Source organism: Oryx dammah, unplaced genomic scaffold (assembly GCF_014754425.2).
Source record: "Oryx dammah isolate SB20612 unplaced genomic scaffold, SCBI_Odam_1.1 HiC_scaffold_17, whole genome shotgun sequence".
Taxonomy (NCBI): domain Eukaryota; kingdom Metazoa; phylum Chordata; class Mammalia; order Artiodactyla; family Bovidae; genus Oryx; species Oryx dammah.
The window spans coordinates 2,865,526-2,890,733 of NW_024070201.1; the positions used below are offsets into that span (position 1 = coordinate 2,865,526).

Genomic DNA, 25,208 nt, shown 5'->3' on the forward strand with positions numbered 1-25,208 from the left:
AAATTGCCAACATCTGCTGGATCACAGAAAAAGCAAGGGAATTCCAGAGAAACATCTACTTCTGTTTCATTGACTATGCTAAAGTCTTTGACTGTGTAGATCACAACAAACTCTGGGAAATTCTTAAAGAGATGGGAATACCAGACCACCTTATCCACCGCCTGAGAAATCTGAATGCAGGTCAAGAAGCAACAGTTAGGACCAGACATGGAACAATGGACTGGTTCAAAATTGGGAGAGGAGTATGTCAAGGCTGTATATTGTCACACTGCTTTATTAACTTATATGCAAAGTACATCATCCAAAATGCTGGGTTGGATGAATTACAAGCTGGAATCAAAATTGCTGGGAGAAATATCAATAACCTCAGCTATGTAGATAACACCACTGTAATGGCAGAAAGCAAAGAGGAACTAAAGAGCCTCTTGATGAGGGTAAAAGAGGAGTGAAAAATCTAGCTTAAAACTCAATATTCAAAAAACGAAGATCATGACATCTTGTCCCATTCAGTTCAGTTCAGTTCATTTCAGTTGCTCAGTTGTGTCTGACTCTGTGACCTCATGAATTGCAGCACGCCAGGCCTACCTGTCCATCACCAACTCCCGGAGTTCACTCAAACTCACGTCCATTGAGTCAATGATGCCATCTAGCCATCTCATCCTCGGTCGTCCCCTTCTCCTCCTGCCCCCAAATACCTCCCAGCAACAGAGTCTTTTCCAGTGAGTCAACTCTTTGCATGAGATGGTCAAAGTACTGGAGTTTCAGCTTCAGCATCATTCCTTCCAAAGAATATTACATCAAGGCAATTAGATGGAGGTAAAATAGAAACTGTCAGAAAGTTTATTTTCTTGGACTCCAAAATCACTGCAGATGGTGACTGCAGCCTTGAAAGTAAAAGACACTTCCTCCTTAAAAGAAAAGCTATGACACACCTAGATAACATATTAAAAAGCAGAGACATCACTTTTCTGACAAAGGTCCATAGAGTCAAAAACAACAGTTTTTCCAGAAGTCATGTGCAGATGTGAGAGTTGGACCATAGAGAAGGCATCACCAAATAATTGATGGTTACAAATTGTGGTGCTGAAGAATACTCTTGAGAGTCCCTTGGACAGCAAGGAGATAAAACCAGTCCATCCTAAGGAAATAAGCCCTGGATATTCATTGGAAGGACATATGATGAAGTTCCAATCATTTGGCCACTTGATGCAGAGTCGACTCATTAGAAAAGACGCTGATGCTGGGAAAGATTGAGGGCAGGAGGAGAAGCAGGTAACAGGATTAGATGGTTGGATGGCATCACTAACCCAATGGACATGAGTTTGAGCAAACCCTAAGAGATAGTGAGGGACAGGGAAGCCTGGCTTGCTCCAGTCCTTGGGGTCACAAAGAGTCAGACATGACTTAGTTACTGAAAAACAAAATATATACATATATATTTTAATTATAATGTAATATTATTCAGCCTTAAAATGAAAAGGAATCTTGACATGCTACAACATGGATAAACCTTGAAGACATATTGCTGAGTGAAATAATTCAGTCATAAAACATCCAATACTGTATGATTCCACTTATGTGAGCTAGATAAAGCAATCAAATTTGTATAACCAGAAAGGAGAATTATAGTTGGCAGATGCTGGTGGTAGAAAAGAGAAATAAGTAGCTGTTGTAGAGTAGATAGTTTCAGTTTTATAAGATGAGTTCTGTATGTATGTATGGTTGTGATAATTGCACAGCAGTATGAGTATATATAATTCATGTTACTGAAATGGACAAAAAGACTGATTCAGATGATCAGTTTTATGTTCAGTTCAGTTCAGTCTCCCAGTCGTGTCCGATTCTTTGTGATCCCATGAACTACAGCACAACAGGCCTCCCTGTCCATCACCAACTCCCGAAGTCCATCCAAACCCATGTTCATTGAGGCAGTTATGCCATCAAACCATCTCATCCTCTGTCGTCCCCTTCTCCTCCCACCTCAATCTTTCCCAGCATCAGGGTCTTTTCCAATGAGTCAGCTCTTCACATAAGGTGGCCAAAGTATTGAAGTTTCAGCTTCAGAATGCTTTGCATATTGTTTTATATATTCCACCCTGTGTTATCTCCAGTTTCACTATCAGTGGAAAATAATTCTATACATTCCTACTACAGACAATTTACCTGTCATTTAAGGATCTCTTCAGAGTAGTGCAATAATAACAGAGGAATATGTAGTCATCCCTTAGACAAAAACAGGTTAAAACTCAGAAAACAGAAAACTTGCTGTGTGACTAAACAGACAAGACAGATACTTGAGGGATTATTTAGTGGCTAGCTTTGCTTAAAGTTAGTTATGAATATCATGGAGAGCAGTGGAGAATAGGTCTGATAAGAAACATCAGGAACATAGTTTTGTGCTTTAAAATTTAAAGAGTTGATGCACAGGCTATGAAAAATAAATGAACCTTGTATTATATTTAGATTAAATTTAGGGAGTTAAAATAATTTGGGTATATAATAGAAATCCAACTTATAGGATATGTGATTATATGTGTAACTAACCTTAGTTACAGATTTTTGTCTGTAAGGAGAGATAATACTATCAATCTCAATGTAGTAAGAATTACATGAGATGAAACATGTAAAAAATTAAGCATAGTGCTTTTGACACAGAAAATGCTCAATTAATATGGTAAGAAAAACAGCAAGGATGATGACGGTGATGACAAAGATATTTTCTTACTTTGGATGCCGCTGGAAGCAGAGTGGGAAAAGGAGATGAATGGTAAAAAAAAAAAAAAAATCACCTGAAATTTTTGCATTAGTGAATTAGTTACTATCCTGAACAACTGAATTTCATTCTTCCTGGGTAATCATCTGGGATCCTGTAGTATCTGCCTTCTGAGAAGATGGAAAATTGGAGATATTTATCAACCAACTACTGTCCTTCATATGTTGAAGTTTTGGGGGGAGCAGGCCTTTATATACACCCAAATTCTTGCATGTACATACTCACAGCTAAGCAATCCTCAGTCCTTTGGTGAATATCTCCAAACAGCAAAGCAAGAAAAAAAAAAAAAAAACTGATGCACAGTGGCTTGATGTGGGACACTAGCCACATGCAAGAAACTCTCCATCATAATAGCATTCAAGCCAGGTCAGTCGAAGGACTACGGCATGCAATGATAATTATTTCTTCAAACTCATAGTGCAAATTAGTACTGGATATTCTGCTTATGAAATTTATGTAATACTATTTATGTCTTAAATATATTTTTTCTTCTGTTTTAGTCAGTATAATCTCCATGTCTCTCCATACTGCCCTCCTTTACCCTTGAAACAGATGTAGTTTTTCACTCTTGAACTCTTTGCAGAAATATACTGCATTTCTGTTGCAGAAACCTTTCTCTTATGGCACTTCTCAGTTTCCACTTGCATTATGGTTACTTGTAAAATTATGTTAAGATAGTAATCACACTATTGGGTGTACACCATTCAACAGGTGATACTCATTTTCAACATTAAATTTAATCTAAAAACTTCTCCAAGGCAGAGTTTACAAGTAGGGGAATTTAGATTTGAGTTGAATAATTATCACACCAATCACTACATCAATGTGAAGTGTTGATATTATTAAGAATGGCTGAGTCCAAACTCTGGTCGGTCTTTAATCACACATTAGAGGCCACAAATGAAACAAGGCCATGGGATTGGCAAGAAGCACACATTAAAGTAATCAGGTTAGGTGGGAATAGGGAAAATGGGAGAGCATATAAATGTAACAGTATGGACTTTGTTCAAGGTAATTATTGTTGTGTGTAAATTCAGGTAAGGGAGGACTACATTCCACAATTTTATTTGAAATCTTTTAAGTTTTCAAATGTTCGAGTCTTTGTGACCCAATGGACTATACAGTCCATGGAATTCTCCAGGCCAGAACACTGGAGTGGGTAGCCTTTCCCTTCTCCAGGGGATCTTCTCAACCCAGGGATCGAACCCAGTCTTCCACATTGCAGGCAGATTCTTTATCATCTAAGTCACAAGGGAAGCCCCTTTAAATTTTAACTTCTGATAAATAACCAGTGTCAACAGAAAGTATATCTGTGAAAGTCAGAAAAACTCAAAATCTGTGCTCATGATGGAGTCTGTAAGAGCCACCATTTTTGCAAAATGGAATCATGCCCATGTTAATTTCATAGTTGCTCAAAAAAAGTATCATAAACAAGGAGGCTCAAAACTGAGATTTAGTCTCTTACACTTTTGGATCCTGTCTGAAGCCAAAGTGTCAGAAGAGCCATGCTCTCCCTGACAGCTTCTGGGTGTTTCTGGCAGTCTTTGGTGTTCCTTGGTTTACAGGTGCATGATGCTAATCTTTGCTTTCAGTATGTAACTACTACCTCCTCTCTGTGTATCTCTATTTTTACGTGTTCCATCTATCTCTGTTTCTGAGTCCCCTTTCTTTTTAAAAGTCACTAGTTACATTGAATTAAATTCCCACCTAAATCCAATATGATTTCATGTTAACTACATACGTTGGCAGAGACACTTTTTCCAAATGAGAGCACCCACTTTCTGTGGGTTAGAACTGCAATATATATTTCTTTGATATACCATTCAACCCATAAGCCTAGTTTGCAGGGTTGTCATAAGGTCATAAACAGTTATTCCTTGGATTTATCCAGTCTGAGGCATGTCACATTTCCTCATCCAGTGGATTTATTTGTCCTTCATTCTGAAAATTTTTTTTTATTTTTTTCTTTCTTCCATTTACTCAATTATGACTTTCTAGGATTTTAATCAAATATATATATATATATGTATATATATATATATATATATTAGAATTTCTCATTCAACTTCTTATCTCTGAATCTTTATTTAAAAATTTCCAGCTCCTCATATCTTTTTATTGTATTCTAAATAAACTGTGTGTCTCCAAATCATTTATATTCTCATGACTTTTGTATGTCTTCCTTTTAAACTATCTATTATTAATTATAACTGATACATGTCTCATATATATTTCATTTTAATGAAATTGTTCTGATTTATTGTTGTTTAGTCACCAAGTCGTGTCCAACTCTTCATGACCCTGTGGGCTATAACACACCAGGCCTCCCTGTCTCCCACCATTTCCCAGAGTTTGCCCAAGTTCATGTCCATGAACTTTGATGCTTTCAAACTGTGGTGCTGGAGAAGACCCTTGAGAGTCCCTTGGACAGCAAGGAGATCAAACCAGCAAATTTAAATGGAAATCAACCCTGAAGACTCATTGGAATAACTGATGCTGAAGCTGAAGCTCCAATACTTTGGCCACCTGATGCAAACAGCCAGCTCATTGGAAAGACCCTCATGCTGGGAACGATTAAAGGCAGAAGGAGAAAAGGGCAACAGAGCATGAGAAAGTTGAATGGCATCACCAGTTGTTCTGATTATTCCTTATTATAAAATAATCACTTTTCCCCCTTTATCTGATTGTCTCATACACTTCCATTCTGTACTTTATATATATATATTAGTCCAGCATCTTCATATCCTTATGAACATACATTTGCAGTTTCTTTTATCTGCTAATATAGTCTCACAGTGACTTGCATTTTAGTGAGTTTATAAACTTCACCTGTCAGTATACTTCCTATTTTGAATAGACAATCTGATGGCCAAACATGGAAAAGAATGAATTCCTTCTACTTTTGCTGTCATGTGATAAAATCATTTATAAAGCCTCATACATTCCTTTTCAAGGATTTGGCCCCAGGGTGATTCTAGGGTCAACTTTCTCACCTTGTAGAGGTTCTATAAGTCAGTATTTTCATATACTGTTGAAATAGAAATCTGATACAAGAAGACCACACTCATGTTTGTTGCCAGTCCAGGCAAGCACTTTGGTGTTCCACTCCACTTCACATTTACAGCTTCTTTTTGCAGCCAAACCTAACTCCCAGGTTTTCCCATCCCAACTCATGGCATCGATGCCCTGGCTACTCAAGGCCCATCTTCTGATTCATATGTGAGCAGCAATGTCTCGAAAAACAGGTACCACTAAATTCTCAATGCTGTGAAGTGTAGGGGTCTCAGACAGTTTCTATTTATTTCTGATACTACATTAGGACATTGAATAGTGCTATTCAATAGAGGATATATATCAAAATCATCTATGATTATTTTTATATATTCATAGCTCTGAGCCTCACTCTTAGAGATTTTGATTCAATAATATGAAGTAAACTTGAATATCAATATTTTCAAGAGTTTTCACTAGTAGAACCAATGTAGATTGAATACCCATTCCAAATTTATTTCTCCTTAAATATTCAATACAGAATAGCTACTTGAGAGGTATGCTTATGTGACTCTCTTACTCAACACGTTACATTGGCTCCCTATTTCCTATCACATGAGTTTAAATTCCCCATGGAGGCTGATTGTTATAAATCATCATATCTAGATTCAGCCTATTTCTCAAAACACACTTCCTGCTTATCAACAAAACAAAAAAACACCCTTTGATTCATACAAAATTTAAAAAAATCCCTCCTTTCTTGATTTTGGACTTGAAATTTTATTTATGTTATTCTCCTCATTGGGTTGGGCTTCCCTGGTGGTGCAGATGGTAAAGAATCTGTCTGCAAAGCAGGAGACCCAAGTTTGATCCTTGGGTGGGGAAGATGCCTTGGAGAAGGGAATGGCTATCAGCTTCAGTATTCCTGGAAAATTCCATGGACAGAGGGAACTGGTACACCACAGTCCATGAGGTTGCAGAATCAGACATGACTGAATGACTAACATTCCTCTCTTCATCGGTTTGCCCTGTTCTCACATTTCTACTCTTTATAGTTTTTCCAAAAAAAAAATCATGGACTTCAGAGTTAAAAAATCAAATTAACTTTTTACTCATGGACTCTGCTATTGATGAAGAGATGTATCTACTCAGAACCTCAGTTTCTGATCTTTAAAATTGGCAATAATTTTTCAGTATTGTTAAGCATTTGAAAGGACCTATCTTGGTATCCAAAACACAGAAGTGTCTTAATAAATAAGCTATTTATTCTCTCTCCTCCATTACCAATCTGAAAACTCTCTCTCCTGCCAGCCTGTGCACTCTGCCCCGAATGTTCTAGGCCATATTTAATTGACTCTTTTTTGATACAGCCAAGCGTTTTAACTTATGCCCTCATTTATCATCACTTATCAGTGATAATTTAATCTCCCCAAATTATCTTCAGTCCCATAAGAATAAGTTCATAGTCCATATTTCCCAAAGAGTCCAGGTTGGAGCAAAATGCATCACATAGAGCAAATATTGAATGGGAAGGAAAGCTGGCTCCTCACTCAAGTTCTGCAATTTATTGTCAAGTCTCTGAATCAACTGTTTACATGATTTTCTTGTTTATAGAATAGAATCAATGCTTATTTACCCTAACTTATACAGTTGCTATGACAGGCTACAAAATAAGGCATGTGAATAATTTAGTGTATTTTGACATTACTTTGCTTTTGATATATAATAGTTCATGAGTACTGTAGATGGGAGGCATTGTGGTACAGTTTTTACACATACTATGCCATCATACAAAATACTAATAATTATGAACTTCTCCATACATATGAGAAAACAGAAGATAAAAAACATTACATAAATATCCAAGATTGACAGCTAATAAATAGAAGTTGACCCCAAGGCTAATGAATCTCAATAAGCTGTATAGAAGGGAAAGTTTTAGGCAAATAATAAATAAAATAACATGTTATGTAGATTACTGGTCTAAAATGTATTAATCACAAGGTCCTAAAAATATAAAGAATAAGAGAAAGATAAACTGGGAGGGAAAATGGATTTCTAAGGGATAAAAAAGGCACAACCAGAACACAAGCACAGGGATCTTCTGTCTTCTGTGTAGAAGCTTCTTGTGTTAGCTAGTTTTATTAAAATGATACTGTTGCACAAATATGCTATCACAGGAGAATTTTAAAATCAATATGCTTCCTTTAAAACACTACTTACAACTGGATTGCTATATGAATTTATTTTAAGATGATTTTATATATTTAAAATTCTATGCATTACTATTATCTAGGTACATATCCTAGTTTCTAAATTGATTACCTTCTATCATTACAACAACTGATTTTAGTTTTTAAAATTCAATTTTTTGCAGTATAATTTATATAAAAAATTATATCTCTTTTAAGGATACAATGTGATTATTACTGACAAATTTATATTATAGTATATAACACCATCCCAGTCACAATGCAAAACATTTCCATCCATTGCCCTATAAAGTAGACTTATGCCCTTTGCACTCAATTTCTTTCCACCTCCTCCTCAGGCAATTAGTGATTTGATTTCTATTACAATAAATTAGTTCTCTCTATTCTAGAACTTTATATGATTGAAATCATAGGTGTATACTATATTATATATGGGTTATTTTGGTTATAAAAATTTTCATTCATGGTTCTGCATGTATCAGTAATTTATTATTTTTTTTATTGTTGAGTAATATACCAGTATTTGCATAAAATGCAATTTGTCTGCTCAGACATGTTCCTATAATGGGTATTTGAGGTGTTTCCAGTTTTTTGAATCTTCCTTTTTGAGACAACAGTGTATCCAAGTTATGTGAGTCTCTACTTAGCTTTGGGGATCAATCAAATCATCAAATTGATTATGTTTTTAGAGTTCTAAATTCTCAAGCATATCTGAGAATATCTACATTCTCAAGCATATCTGAGAATATCTATATTCTCAAGCATATCTGTGGCTTGGAGACCACATCAGAATGCTTCAGCTCAGTGATGTGTGTCCCTGGTCAGTGGAAAAACCCTCATGTTGAACCCTTAAGTTAATTAAGAAATAGCTAAACAAATAAATTCAAATGTGGACTAGAATAAATGTGCATTCAATTTCTGCTTGCTCCTCTACAACATGTCTCCCTGTGTCAAGGAGAGCAAGATTGTGCTGCAATTAGATTGAGTAAGAAAGCAAAGAAGAAAAAATAAAAGTTACACTGAGGAAACCCTGGATTAAAATATACATAGTGAATTTTATTATAATAAAATGTTTGATACAGTCTAGACTACAGGGAGCAAAACTGGTGTCCACATGTTAAAAAGCAAGTTTGTTTTTAATTGTACAGAGCTTTAAAACAATAGTGATAAAGCTATTAATATTCACTTTAGATATTATATGCAGGTGCACCTACACACACAAACACACTGAACATTTTGGTAAATCTGGGTCTTTATTAAGATAATAATTCCAAAATTATTTCATTTAATTTTTAATCTAATTTTATTTTATATTGGAGTATCAGTTCAGTTTAGTTCAGTCGCTCAGTCGTGTCCGAATCTTTGCGACCCCATAAATTGAAGCACACCATGCCTCCGTGTCCATCACCAACTCCTGGAGTTCATTCAAACTCATGTTCATTGAGTCAGTGATGTCATCCAGCCATCTCATCCCCTCTCATCCCCTTCTCCTCCTGCCCCAATCCTTCCCAGCATCACAGTCTTTTCCAATGAGTCAACTCTTCGCATGAGGTGGCCAAAGTATTGGAGTTTCAGATTTTGCATCAGTCCTTCCAAAGAACATCCAGGACTGATCTCCTTTAGAATGGACTGGCTGGATCTCCTCGCAATCCAAGGGACTCTCAAGAGTCTTCTCCAACACCACAGTTCAAAAGCATCAATTCTTCGGCACTCAGCTTTCTTCACAGTCCAACTCTCACATCCATACATGACCACTGGAAAAACCATAGCCTTGACTAAATGGACCTTTGTTGGCAAAGTAATGTCTCTGCTTTTGAATATGCTATCTAGGTTTGTCATAACTTTCCTTCCAAGGAGTAAGTGTCTTAATTTCATGGCTGCAATCACCATCCGCAGTGATTTTGGAGCCCCCCCAAACAAAGTCTGACACTGTTTCCCCATCTATTTCCCATGGAGTGATGGGACCAGATGCCATGATCTTAGTTTTCTGAATGTTGAGCTTTAAGCCAACTTTATCCATCCTTTTTTTTTTTTTAGGTTGTTTACATATCTTAGCTATTGTGAATAGCACTGCAATGAACATTGGAGTGCATGTAACTTTTTAAATTATGGTTTTCTCTGGATATATGCCCAGGACTGTACACCAAATCTTATGGTAGTTCTAGTTTAAGTTTTATAAAGAATCCCCATACTGTTCTCCATAGTTGTTCTACCGATTTATATTCCCTGAAAGTATTTTCAGTAAGTAAAGTGATAAGCAGGAAGGCCTAATATCTGCACATCATTACTAGCCCTTTTTTTCATCAAATACATGTAAAATAAATTGGCCACATTGAGTTTATTTCTGGGATAATTATTTGTACATATGTTTACAAAAGCAATGACTTCTTGTGCCTTTCTAGACTCCCCTGTTTTCAGTATTGTTGAGTTTTCCAAAATTCATAACCTACTTTCCTAAGTAATTTATCCTCTTTAGTACTTACTGCATCTAACATTCTGAACATCCTAGTTACACATGTTGAGTTTCATGTTTGTCTTTTCATATTCAATGTGAGGACATAGGGGCAAGAGACCATTGTCTGTTTTGTCTCAACTCTGGCAGGTAGAACAGTTCTGATATGAAGGTCATCCATATATATTTTCTAAATGAATGAATAAGTGAGATGTACAAAAGACAAAATTAAAAGGAAAACTTGCAGATAATTAAGCTTGGCTATTTTTCTAGTGTGAAATACTTACATTAAAAAGAATAACACCACTTATTGTCTGCTTATCATGTGTCAGGAAATGTCCTATGAAGTTTCAACACTTTCATTCAGTTAATGCTCAAGTCCGTGTAGGCATTCACTATTAATTAAAGTATTTTACAAATAAAGGAAATAAGGCATGAAAAAGTTCAATACCTTGGCCAAGAACAGAGAGTTAAAATGCTAAGTCTCAGATTCTGAGTGCAGAGCTTGTGCTTGTATCTCTACAGTGTTCCTCAAGACAGAGGCTCTTAAAAAGGAAGAGTGTTACATTTGATTCCAGTGAAAAATATTTCCTTCCTAAAAGCAGAACATGTAGAAAATTCTTTCATTAGAATGTTTAGGAAGCTTCCTTCCTAAAAGCTACCAGGGACACATAGCTGTCAATCCAGAGCCATGGAGTGGGGGGGAATGGGTCATAGTAGTTCAACTTCTCCAAAGACTATATAATGAATGTGCAAAATTCCCGTGTTCAAAACCCTAATGCCCAAGCTGATGGCTTTAGGAGGTGGGATCTTTAGATGCTGAATTGATCATAAGGGCAGAACCTTCATGGAAAGACCAGTGCCCTCATGTCAGAGATCAGAGAGAGACACTTTGTCCTTTCTGCCATGTGAGGACATGGTGAGACGTTGGCAGTCTGTAACCCAAATAAGGAACTTCACCATAATCCAACCATGCTGGCACCCTGATCTTTTACTTCTAGCCTTTGGAAGTGGGAGAAATACATTTCTCTTGTTTATATGATATCCAGTCTGTGACTTTTTGTTACAGCAGCCTGAATGAATGACGATACCAAAGGATGAGTTAGCTTTGCAGATTACACTTAATTATTGTGTGAGTTTAATTGTATATATACTTCTTCATTATATTCTTATTCTGTAAGCCTCATTTCCTGCCTGCTGCTGCTGCTGCTGCTGCTGCTAAGTTGCTTCAGTCGTGTCCGACTCTGTGCGACCCCATGGACGGCAGCCAACCAGGCTCTGCCGTCCCTGGGATTCTCCATGCAAGAACACTGGAGTGGGTTGCCATTTCCTTCTCCAGTGCATGAAAGTGCAAAGTGAAAGTGAAGTCGCTCAGTAGTGTCCCACCTACCCTGACCTAATTCAAGTTGTGGTGAAGGAAATTTCCCAGGGATACAATCCCTGTTGTGATCTAAGTTGGAGTTATCTGATAATCTCTTTAGAATAAAAAAATGCATATATGTATATACATGCACCATGGGTATTTCGCAATATGTACACACCCTGTTGAAAAGGAAGATGGAACAAGCTTTCAGTTTCATAACACACACCAAGGCTAAGAAGGGAAAGCCATGGCCGGTGAGTTTTTTTTTTTGTTTGTTTTTGTTTTTTACTGAAAACAGTTTCTTGAAAGAATAATTTTGGAAGGGGCTGGCTTTTACAGAAGCCATAATTAAGTTCTGTGAATGTGCAAAGAGGGAGTGTTTGTACAAAGAGAGGGACGGGTAGGGGCAAAGAGAAGGAAAGAGGTGTGGAACGGTAAGAGACAGAAAGGAACCAAACTTCACTGGCTGCTCTCTGGCTGTCATTTTGCAATCTTAACTGAATTCTGACAGAGGGTGCAGAATTCACACAGAATGGATTCCAGCAGCTCTCCCCAAAGGAAATGGAAAATCACTGTTTCATTATTTTATTATGCACATTTGAATTAACATGAAGCATGTTAACATAGGGTTTTCAGGTACTATCTTGGGGATAGTAAATCTCAGTCTTTGGGCCACTCTGTCAGCACATGGATGATACTGAGGGAAGAATGAGGTGAGTGTCCTCAGGATTACCACACTGTGTGGGAAGGCACATTTTATTGATTAAATCTGAAAGAGGCTATTCTGAGTTGCTGAGATAAAAGGAAAGTGAGGTTGTTTTTATGACTTGAGGCATTCTTTTGTTTCCAACAGACAAGGTTCTGAAAGAAAAGAGGAAGCTGTTTGTTCACTCAGTGAGCAAGGGTACAATAAATGGCTTGCTGGATGAGCTATTAGAAAAAAGAGTGCTGAACCAGGGAGAGATGGAAAAAATAAGAGATGAAAATATTACAACTATGGATAAAGCCCGAGTTTTGATAGACATTGTTATTTGTAAAGGACCTCGGGCATGCCAAATCTGCATCAGCCATATTTGTGAAGAAGACTCCCACCTGGCAGGAATACTGGGGTTCACTTCAGGTAAGGGTCTGTGACTCAGACTGAAGTTCATGTAAGACCTGTGTCGTTAGGCATAATATCTGACTTCTTCATTGGTCATATTAGCTTGCAGACCACTCTGACTTCAGGTATTTCAGTGATCATATTGCACGTCCCTTGTCTCTTTTCTTCTTTGGTCCTGTTTTTTGGCTTTAGTGTCTCTCTTTTGATTAAAGCTTATTTCCTATCCTGAGTATGTTGTAGCTCATTTGTTGAAGTTCATGATAACACTCTTGGAAAGTTTCATACGGTATTCTTCAGTCATCCTTGCAAGGTACTTTACTGATTTATCTAGTAAGTTAGTTATAGTCTAAAGGTCCCTAGAAACTTATGCATTGTCATTTGACAGGTTTAAACTCTGTAACCAAATGCTTTGCATAATGTCTCTCCAAAATTTTGCTCTCCAGGAGAACTAAAATATGTTTCAGGGAGAATGGAACACTCAGAGAATAAATTAATTGCTTATAGAAAAGTAGATATTTTAAGTGGATTCTTGCTTTCCATTGACCCCTTGCATTTTCTTTCGAGTAGGATTGTGCACTCTATTGTGCACCATTCTGGGAGGCCCATCACCTCTCTTTCTCTCTCCTGAAGACTCAGTCCAGGCTCAGCCATCTGAGCTGCCCCTTCTATGGTTCCCTAGCTTCTCCACACGAAAAAGACTGTAGCTCTGATGGACTTCTAGTTACCGGCTTCTTTTGTGCTGCTCAGAGTCCCTGGAGAAGGGAAAATCTACCCATGATATAGTCCATGGTGTTGCAAGGAGTTGGACATGACTGAGCAACTTTCACTTTTGTGCTTCTAAAATAAATCAAGGAAAGTAGATATTATTTGAAAACAAGACATCATTTGTCCCTCAGGAACTGAGAGGAGTCCTGGGCACCTCTCAGTGACAGCAAATGTTTGTTGTTGTTGTTGTTGTTGTTGAATTTTTTTGATATATTTTTTTAGATTAACTCCCACTTCCAAGAATTAAAGACAATCAATAAAAATAAGGGTTCAAAACTTCTTCTTCCTTATCATATTTCTTTTAACTCACAGTCCTTGAACCCTAGAAGCACTTGTGCAACTCATTGTGATAACTAATTCCTGGAATCTGTTTCTCCAAATGTTAGATGATACCTGCTCAGTCAAGGTTGTAATGGCTTTGCTTCCTCCTCATCTATTTGCCAGTTGCTTCAGGACCCAAGTGTATGAGAATTGGATATAATATTTAAATTTGCTCTAAGAGGACATTCCTAAAAACATTTCTTGACATATAAAATACTGCAATAACAAGCCCTCATCCAGAAAATGTTCTTGAATTTATTGATGGTTAATTTAGTCCAGCAGTCTAAATGGGAAGGATGGGACAAATTGTAGCCTATGTCTTGGACTTGAAGCATTGTGGGATGTCCCAAGGCTCTCCTCTATTCACAGCAGAAACATTGCACATAATTTGTCTATGGGAATCTTTTCTTTAGTAGGTACTATGACTTGGAGTAGTATTGGTTCATGCTGATACTTAAGTTTCTAGAATGTTTCTCAGGTGGGTTGTGCTACATTGAGATATTTATAAAACCATAAATAAAGTTAATTTCAATTCTTGTGCTTGAAATTGACAATCATAATGTCTAGCAACCTCAGAGAACATATTAATAGATTTGATTGCATAAGGCAAGTGCAGATTACAGGTTGTGGTCAGAGCTCCAGTCATTTGCATAATTGTATAAAACCCTTTGTGGGCTAGAGAGTAGCTTAGTGATTAAGAGGCCAGTATTGATAGTCAAGACATTTTTGTATTCAAATTTTGGCTCTACCATCTTCTTGTTATATGACTTAGGAAATTCACTTAACACTGATTGGGGATAGGCCTCAATTTCATTCTCATTTTGTTGTGATAAATCTTGGCATGGCTAAGTATCCAAACACAGATGTCTTTTAGCATTAGTTTTCTCCAAAGTCCAGGTCAACTCTGAATTAGACAACTTCACTTTGAACACACATTTGTTAGGGGTACTGATTACCTCAGGAGCCGCCTTAAGATATATGTGATTCTATAGCTGATGCTGTTTTAATTTTATTTTCATCATAGAAAGTATAATCAAAAAAGTCACTTCCGGACACTTTTGTTCTACCACTACTTAAGTTAGTAAGTCCAGTCATTCATGTGTGGAAGTTTTTGTTTCCCAGTAATGAGTATGGCTCCAGGTGAGTCACATCTTGCACAGGATTTAAACCTGTGGAAGGTATCTTTAGCAATGAGTGTCCAATACACTGGGGTAAGAATCTTTAGAGATTGTAACTATTTTAATGTCCTTTGTCTTTCCTCAGGTTCACAGTCTGAAAATTATCTTAGACAAGAATCCCAAGCAGTGGTCTGTCCTTTTCCAGGTAATGGTATTCTCAATGAAATAGCATTCTTTGAATGCCACCTTCCTTGACATTAACTACAGATTAATGGGATGAATCAGGGTGAGAGGACGATGGGTTTATTTACAGATATATTCTATACATTTTTATCTTCTTAATCTATTCTGCTTTAGCAGGAGCTGTTTCTACAGCTTCACTATCATGTTAACAGTTCCGAGTCTGTATCTCGAATCCTGAGTAACCATTTGAGTGCCACATTTTGCTATTCAAGCATCCACTGAACATGTGCATTCATCTCCTGCAGACAGTTTCAATCATGTGAACTGAGATAGCTTGCCATGCCTCCCTGACCTTGGCTCTCCTCCACTTTCCTCTGTCTTGATTAATGGTACCACTGCTGCTAAGTCGCTTCAGTCGTGTCCGACTCTGTGCGACCCCATAGGCGGCAGCCCACCAGGCTCCGCCATCCCTGGGATTCTCCAGGCAAGAACACGAGTGGGTTGCCATTTCCTTCTCCAATGCATGAAAGTGAAAAGTGAAAGTGAAGCCACTCAGTCGTATCCGACTCTTAGCGACCCCATGGACTGCAGCCCACCAGGCTCCTCCGTCCATGGGACTCTCCAGGCAAGAGTACTGGAGTGGGCTGCCACTGCCTTCTCCGATGTTTGCTTATAGATCACCTCTAATAGAATTTCACCTGTAAACCTGTAATATATATGCAACTAATATTTGTTAAGACTATTTCACTGAATAATTTGGGCAGAATCACTACTATTTACTATGTCATTAGAAAATATTTGTATGTGCCAATGGTGCTACAGACCCTGTTTTATGGACTATTTAGAAAGTAATGAATAAAACAAGCAAGATTTCTTCTTTTCTTAAAACTACTTGAATATATGAAGAGTGAGTGGATAGGCATTTAAGAAACTCCACCATCAAAATAAAGCCAGCCAAAAATTTGGGGATGGAAATGACACTACACATATCTCTATCAGTTGACATGATATAGAATATTAGAGATAAATATTTATAATAGCTAGATATGATAGAAACTTTTGTTCTAATTCAAGGAATTTCTAAAATGGGCAATTTTTCTTCAGATTCAGCTTTCCTTCAGGTAGTAACTGAGATATCTAGGTCTCTTTCATGCTATGGCTCTGATATCTGCAGCATACAATGCCAAAATGATTGTGGTAATAACAATCAAATTAATGGCATTGGAAGGAATATGTAGAATCATTTGTTAGAGATTTTGTTAGGCTTGGCCTGGATGAATAACACAGTATATCAGCTTTCATCCTATTATCTAGAACTTAGTTATATGGCCGTACCTAATCACTGGACTTGTTAGCTATATAGATTAGCTGTGTTTTCAGAAAAAAGAATGAATTGTTTTGTTGAAGATTTAGCCAGTCTCAGCCACAAAATTTAAACACAAAACTTTTCATTCAACATAGCACTGAAGGTAGCACAAGGAATACCTTGGTCCCAGATGACAAGGATCTGGGGCACTCATTATATAAACAAATGCTATAGGAAAAATTAGCTCTAATATAGTCCAAATATTTATCTATTTTTTCTATTGTTCTTCAGAATCCTTTTTTAAGAAATGCAATAGTTTTTCCACATGATAATGATTTCCATAGCTTTTTCCCAACTATATCCATTTTAATTATCTCTTACTTTCTCCAGAGTCAACACACTTCATGCTACGTTGGTTTACCTAACTGAATATACTACAGTTTCTATCAGTTCTTCGTCAAAATTGAATATAATTTTCTTGTTTGAACAGTTTAGTTTCTAAAATATCCCCCCAACATCAATAAAACTTATTTCTATTTTGAAGCAAAGATTACATTAATTTATTTAGAAAACGTGTAAATTATTGGATGATGTTGAATTTGTGATCAAATAAACTCCCAAGTTTTTTCTCACATAAGCCACTGTGAAAATTCTTCCTTATATATTTGTACAATCAATATTTAGTGCTATGGATTCCTCTAGGTGTACACCTTGATTTATTACTCTATTTTATATTCATTTTTGTCCATGTATTTAATATATTCTTTTTCTCCCTATATGCACACACAGTAAAGAGATCCTAAAGGATAGGACAAAGGCTTTTCCTTCCTACCTTCCTTCTTTCCTTGCAGTCTCTAATGCCTACTCTCTCAACTGTTAAGCAAATAAACAGATACATAAACATGAATTTTCAAATCATTGAAATATATTCATTAAGGCCAACTTCAATTATCTAAGATTTCAATTATTTGAAATATATTTATAGCTTAATTCTTTTATCTAACATACTGTTTTCTGGGAGTTTTATAATTCATGGCCTTGAAAAACTCCCTTTTGCTTTTTAATTAAAAGCATTTGTAAAATGCTAATTCTAAGTGATGAAGGGATGTGATGCCTGTATCACACCATGGAAATCTCCGACTTGAAATATATTCCTGTAGCAGAGTTGCTTTCAATGGTGCAAGGAGTAACCCAGGATATCTTCTTAAAGATTAATTCTCTCCTCCATGGCTTCATGCACAGGTGATTCTGGGAGGTGCACCAAATGGGATACTCAGGAATGCCATTATTCATAATGTTTCTTGTCTCTTGCAGCTCCTCAGGCAATGCAGGATAACCCAGTTAAGCTTGCATCTTCAGGACCAGGATGGAAACTCAAGCTTTGCCCCCCAGAAACTGCCCAAAGAATATGGAAAGAAAAATCAGGAGAGGTGCTATGCTTAGAACATGAGGATCTGGGTGAAAGACACACTGGAGAAAATTCTAAACTGCAGTGGTTCTTTCTTAGAGCTAATTTCTTTGAGAGGTTCTGGAAAACCATCCTGCTTCTTCCCTTACATAAAGAATTCCTATTTCCCCAGTTTATTTAGAGATTTTCAAGTTTAATCTGATCCCTTGAGAAAATAGTTGTAATAGTAAAAACAAAACAGCTACTTAATATGAGGCTTGGACTGTTCTGAGGATATTGCATATAATAACACCTTGAACACTCAAAATAGCCCATTTTAAAGATCATAACACTGAGGCAATAGTTGTGAAATAATGTGTCTTAAGCAGTAAGTCAAGGAATCAGTTTTAAAATTGAGTCATTATAGCTCTAATTCTGCTCATTTCCCTCAGTCCTACCTCTCAAAAGTAATTAAAATCAAATGCTCAGCTGCCATCTGGGCATTTGCAAATTTCATTCCACTCCTATGGTAGGACTCATTCTCCCCTCTTTATTTTTACCTATGGTTCAAGAGATTGGGTTTCTGTAGAGAACTAAGGGGAGAGAAGCTGTCTTAAATCCTCAAGATGAATATTTAATTAGAGAGAACAAGGCTATTTGTTCAACTTGTGTTTTTTACAGATTTACCCAATAATGGAAAGGTCGAACCGCACACGTCTTGCCCTTATTATCTGCAACACAGAGTTTGAAGATCTTCCCAAAAGAGATGGAGCTGATGTTGATACCAGAAATATGAAGGTGCTACTAGAAGGTCTGGGATATAAGGTGGATGTGAAAGAAAATCTCACTGCTTCGGTAAATTTTGTCATAATGTAGAAACAATGATCATGGCCTTTACTCCTAAAGAATGTTAGAAAAATTGGTTGTAGCACCAGAAACTTAATCTCTTGAGAGCCTAAAAGCCAAATTTTTTCTTGTAGGGTATTTCATGCTTCTATCCTAGAATCTTTTAGCAAGAGTCTAGTGAAACCTTTACTTGGAAAATGTTCCATTAATTCAATTATATGTCTATGGCCACAAAAATAAATAAGTAACGTCCCTTACTCTGCACTAGAAATCCCTTAATTACACCCCATAAGTCTTTTTTTTTTTTTCCCCATAAGTCTTTTTTCACCTTTCCATGAATTGAAAATTAAATGTTCCTTTTGTATTCCATCGATTTGCATATCATTCAGAAGTGTCTCTTTGTTGGATTCCAAGCTGCCACAATAACCAATCACATAGTTCAACAGCAGTGGTATTAATATGTCTCTTCCAGGAAATGATTTTAGAACTGAAGGCATTTGCTGCTCGCTCAGAGCACCGGACCTCTGATAGTACTTTTCTGGTACTCATGTCTCATGGAATTCGGGCTGGCATTTGTGGGAAGAAATACTCTGAAGAAGTCCAAGACATATTAAAAGTTGATGACATCTTTCAAATTTTGAACACCAGGAACTGCCCAGCTTTAGACAACAAACCCAAGGTGATCATTATCCAGGCCTGCCGTGGTGGTGAGTGCTGATGTCTGTCAGAACACAGGGCCCTGAAGTATTGATCTCATTATCTGTGTATGTCCAATATTTTTCCATTCCTTTGAGTCGACTCTTTAGTGTCAAAGAAAAGCTACAGTTCTGTTTGGTGAAAGTAGATATTATTTAACATTACAAAAGCTTCTGTGAATTATATGACTGGTTGGTAGATTTTTGTTCCTTTTTCCACTGAAATATCACTTTTAATCTTAAGACTTTGATGTTGCTAAAATTAATTTGAGGGTTAGGAGAGACAAGAGTTGTTAAGATAGGTTTTGAGATATATATGTGCATCTGTATCTGAATTAAAGTTATTGACAAATTAGTAAATGATTGAACAGATGTTTAGTGGAGAAAGTTTTCTTGGCTATTGGCAGTAACAAGAAACCAAATCTTGTCTTTTTCAGAGAAGCAAGGGGTGGTATGGGTAAACGATTCAGTAGCAGCTTCTGGAAACTGTTCCTTAGTGGTCCCAGAAGATTTTGAGTCTGATGCCATTAAGAAAGCCCACATAGAGAAGGATTTTATTGCTTTCTGCTCTTCGACACCAGGTAATGAGTATCTGTGTAAGAAAGACACCAATTATGAGCATTACCAATGCAGAAACTCACACCAATACATTAGGGAATGGATGTCTGTGTTAAAATTTTCATGAGACTTTTGAAGACTAATTCAAGTCTCCCTCTCAGTTACACCTTCAATTCTCCTTATCCATGGAGACTAAATAAATATACATTTATTTTAGGAAACTCCCGTGGTGCAAAATGATTTTTGTACTGTGAGGAATAAATAGATATGTCCACATGTTGACATCACTTAACATTTCAATTTGCTTACACCTGTATTTATAGAAGAATATTTATAAAAGGGGAGAGGCAGAAAAGCAAACAAAGTATACTGAGTCCCTATGGTAAAGGTATTTTAACCAGAAGTGTGGAGTTTATGAAACAGAAAAAAAAAAAAAAAAACTGAATGATTCTAAACTTAGATTTTGGATTATCAGTTCAGTTCAGTTCAGTCACTCAGTCGTGTCCAACTCTTTGCGACCCCATGAATCACAGCACGCCAGGCCTCCCTGTCCATCAAAAACTCCCGGAGTTCACTCAAACTCACTTCCATCGAGTCAGTGATGCCATCCAGCCATCTCATCCTCTGTCATCCCCTTCTCCTCCTGCCCCCAACCCCTCCCAGCATCACTGAGTCATGAGGTGGCCAAAGTATTGCAGTTTCAGCTTTAGCATCAGTCCTTCCAATGAACACCAAAGACTGATTTCCTTTAGAATGGGCTGGTTGGATCTCCTTGCAGTCCAAGGGATTTTCAACAGTCTTCTCCAACACCACAGTTCAAAAGCATGAATTCTTCAGTGCTCAGCTTTCTTTACAGTCCAACTCTCATATCCATACATGACTACTGGAAAAACCATAGCCTTGACTAGACGGACGTTTGTTGGCAAAGTAATGTCTCTGCTTTTGAATATGCTATCCAGGTTGGTCATAACTTTCCTTCCAAGGAGTAAGCATCTTTTAATTTCATGGCTGCAATCAGCATCTCCAGTGATTTTGGAACCTCCCAAAACAAAGTCTGACACTGTTTCCACTGTTTCCCCATCTATTTCCCATGAAGTGATGGGATCAGATATCATGATCTTCGTTTTCTGAATGTTGAGCTTTAAGCCAACATTTTCGCTCTCCTCTTTCACTTTCATCAGGAGGCTTTTTAGTTCCTCTTCACGTTCTGCCATGAGGGTGGTGTCATCTGCATATCTGAGGCTATTGATATTTCTCCCAGCAATCTTGATTCCAGCTTGGGCTTCTTCCAGTCCAGCGTTTCTCATGATGTACACTGCATAGAATTTAAATAAGCAGGGTGACAATATACAGCCTTGACGTACTTCTTTTCCTATATGGAACCAGTCTGTTGTTCCATGTCTAATTCTGACTGTTGTTTCCTGACCTGCATACAGGTGTCTCAAGAGGCAGGTTAGGTGGTCTGGTATGCCCATCTATTTCAAAATTTTCCACAATTTATTGTGATCCACACAGTCAAAGGCTTTGGCATAGTCAATAAAGCAGAAATAGATGTTTTTCTGAAACTCTCTTCCTTTTTCCATGATCCAGCGGATGTTGACAATTTGATCTCTGGTTCCTCTGCCTTTTCTAAAACCAGCTTGAACATCTGGAAGTTCACGGTTCACATATTGCTGAAGCCTGGCTTTGAGACGTTTTTGGATTATGAGTACTGCCAATTATATTCTGACTCTGTCACTTAGTACTCTGTAAATTAGTTCCAGTTATTTAGCTTATCTGGACTTTCTTTGAATTCCTCACTAATATATGTGAATGCAAATATCATTGTCATAAGTCTGAAAACATTTTAGTAATAAATATGGAATGTTAAGTAAGCATGACATAGAGTAAAGCACACTTTAAATTATTGCCATTATTAAAGATGTTTTATGTTGTAGCTTAAATTAAAGCTTTTACCTTGAGTTACTTTCCATATCCAGGTTTAAATAAAAGTCATCCACTATAGTTTGGAATTTCTTGGGCATTAACATTCTCTTGATTACTTCCAGCCTAAAGATTTGCTCCTGATCAGAGGGATGGTATGGGGAGGGAGGAGGGAGGCGGGTTCAGGATGGGGAATATATGTATACCTGTGGTGGATTCATGTTGATGTATGGCAAAACCAATACAGTATTGTAAAGTAATTAACCTCAATTAAAATAAATAAATTTAAAAAAAGAAATTAAAAAAAAAAACAAATAGTTTAACTTACAGATTTGTTCTTATAATGAGGTACCATCTCTCAGGCGACAGCATGCTTTTGCATTGTGTTGACCATATTTTGATATAGAAATCAATTTTTTTCAAAAATAAAAACAATGACACTAGGGGAAGCCACCATATATTTACAATTTGAGTGTATTTAACAGACTTTAATACTAGATGCAGCTAGTAAAAAAAAAAAAAAAAAAGATCCCAGTCTTCCACAGAGATTTACCTCTAGGTATTATAACCTTTATGGGCCCCCTGGTTTCTTGATATCTATCTTGTTGATTTTTGTCCCGTTTCTTTCAGTTTCCTCACGCTCTTTTCCAGATGATTTGTGGAAACTCCAGTTCAGTTTCCTTGAGTTTCTATGAGTAAATCTAGCTTTATAGCCTCTGGTATTATTTCCAATTACATTGTAGTACTCTTATAAAGAAAAGTGGCCATTCTCTAACTAATTTCACTAAGAAGTTGAAGAGATACTGGCCCGCAATTCTCTCCCACCTAATTCCTTTAATTGAAACCATCTTCATTAAGAAGGCTGTAGTTTTAGATAGGATTTTAATCTATTACTATTATGCATTTTATTACCATTTCTATTGGCTAAAATGTTTTGATAATTTTCCTATATGTTCCTTTGCATAATTTAAAAATGGCTTTATAACTTCTAAGTCCATTTTGTATAACTATTCTTTTTTAATATACCTTTTCTATGAGAGTTTTGTCTTATGACTTTTCCCACTTAAATCTTTTCTAGGCATGGACTTCTTTTCTGTCGGTATTATTTTCATATTTAATTAGTAATTTATTTGTCGAAATGCTTTATGACCAATATTATTTGATTTTAATTAAATCACAAGGAATATAAATTTAAAGAAATTTTATTAATATGAATTCATTGTATAAACTGGGTACTACATTTGTATATTCTTCCAGATCCTTGTAATGCATATTACATCTAATATGCAAATGTATGTTGGGGGTGGAAATTATTACCCTACCTATTACAGTCAAGGCCTGCATTTCAGAGTGTATAATTAACTTAAAAGTCTGTCAGTGGCACTCTTGGGATCCACACTCTGGTATTTGTTCCTCAAGGCCCAGTCACTCCCTTCCATTCTATCCTGCCTTTTTCTCCTTCTCTACTATATTTGTGGTTCTTTGAACCTCAAAGATTGTGCTGCATAACATCTGTACCATATACAGAATTCTTCATATGGCTTTAAAAACTGTCAAGTATCAGTGAAAATATACACAGTGAATGTTGAATGGGGTCACTTAAAGATGGCATACAGTCTGTAAGAAATAGCGTAAACTCAACAGTCTGCTTTAGCTGGAACAGAAATCCTAGGACTCCGTTTCTAGAGCCAAGTGAGAGAGCTTGCACAAAATTTGAAATGTGTTTTCTTCATAGATAATGTTTCCTGGAGACATCCCATATTGGGCTCTCTTTTTATTATTAAACTCATCAAAAATTTTCAAGAATATGCCTGGTCCTGTGACCTGGAGGAAATTTTCCGAAAGGTAGGTGCTAGATACTTCTGAAATGCTACCTCCCTATCTATTCTAACTGGCAACCTCTAAGAAGCAGCTCTGGATATGTTTTCTTGTAAAAAATGTCCTTCTTTTCAAGTGAGTTTTGAGGTTTTCTTTGGTGAGTCAGCCAACCTGGAAGCCAGTTTCAAGCTATTATGATCTAGAAAACAACCCCTAGAAAAATAATCATTTATTTTAACATCCCTCTTTCCTGAATAGACAAATGAGTGGACTCTAATTTACTTGTGGCCAAAACTATTAGATTCAGTAGATTTTAAAAGCATGGTCAGTCCATCCTTTGACATGCATATTGCTGATTTGTATAGAGGCAAATTTTTTGGTTTTAATCATTTATTTTGCTACTATTTTTCCAACATAAGTGAAAATCCTTCCACTCGGGGGGGGGGGGGGCGGGGGGGGGTGGGTGGTGGTTGTCGTGGGAAATCTATAGAACTTATTATCCTTTTAGGTTCGATTTTCATTTGAGCTGCCAGATGGTAAGGTACAGATGCCCACTGCTGAAAGAGTGACTTTGACAAGATGTTTCTACCTCTTTCCAGGATATTAAAGTAAGTAAGTTGAAAGGACAGATGTATGTGTGGTAGGGGTGGGGCAAAATTGGGGGACGAATGCTGAACTACCCTCCTAGTGAAGATCTCAAGGTCTAGTATAATAAACAGGGAATAATGGAAGGTTAACAAAAGCCTGTCTGCTGGTTAGTACAGGGCACACTGCACTTCCCTCAAGGTTCTGCAGAGGTAGATGGACATTTCTCATGGTTAGTTTATATAGATTGAGATTTGGCCAGAAGATGATGAAAGGTCAGTTTTAGACATTCCTCCCCTTTGCCTCAGCAGGGCAATATTGAGACATAACACGGGCTCTTCATTCTTAAGAGTGTGTGTAACCACTTGATGGAGTCATTTTATTACTTGTATTTATTTTAGCAGAATTCTTTTCTAACACTTGTTTTATTTTCTCTTCCTTTTCCATAGGAAGCCAGGAGTTGTGTCATTCTATAACTGTTTTGGAATTCTGTTGGCAGAAAACAGACATTTCTTTAAACATTTCAATAAATTTGAAATAGAAATGAAAGGTCATCAGTTTCCTTTTTACCACTCTGAGAAGGTAGGGAGGTGGAATTTGGAGAAGTAATAGATTTGAAGTCTTCAGATTTCATAAGAATTGAACTTGCTACTCACACCATTCTTTCTAGAAAACATTTGCTAGATTTTCTGCTTTAGGGATACAGATATGAATTACAGTAGGTACCTGACCTCAACAAGTTTTGAGCTCAACAGGAGATAAACAGAGAAGGTAATGTGATAAGTAACTTATCCAAAATCTCAGAGTTT

General features: G+C 36.8%; 1 protein-coding gene across 2 annotated transcripts; it reads left to right on the forward strand.

Annotated features, from left to right (window-relative positions):
• The first annotated feature begins 11,853 nt into the window (after positions 1-11,853).
• On the forward strand, positions 11,854-24,948 carry LOC120876143 (caspase-1-like). Of its 2 annotated transcripts, XM_040257832.1 has the most exons (10): positions 11,854-12,046; positions 12,646-12,912; positions 15,244-15,303; positions 17,902-18,017; positions 18,656-18,829; positions 19,293-19,527; positions 19,953-20,096; positions 23,732-23,841; positions 24,323-24,422; positions 24,849-24,948. In XM_040257832.1, the coding sequence occupies exons 1-9, from the start codon at positions 12,040-12,042 to the stop codon at positions 24,419-24,421; spliced, it is 1,212 nt and encodes a 403-aa protein (XP_040113766.1). In that variant the 5' UTR covers positions 11,854-12,039; the 3' UTR covers position 24,422; positions 24,849-24,948. The 2 variants fall into 2 exon arrangements, with proteins under 2 accessions (XP_040113766.1, XP_040113767.1); XM_040257833.1 differs by lacking the exon at positions 15,244-15,303 and having other exon boundaries at positions 11,855-12,046.
• The last annotated feature ends 260 nt before the right edge of the window (positions 24,949-25,208 follow it).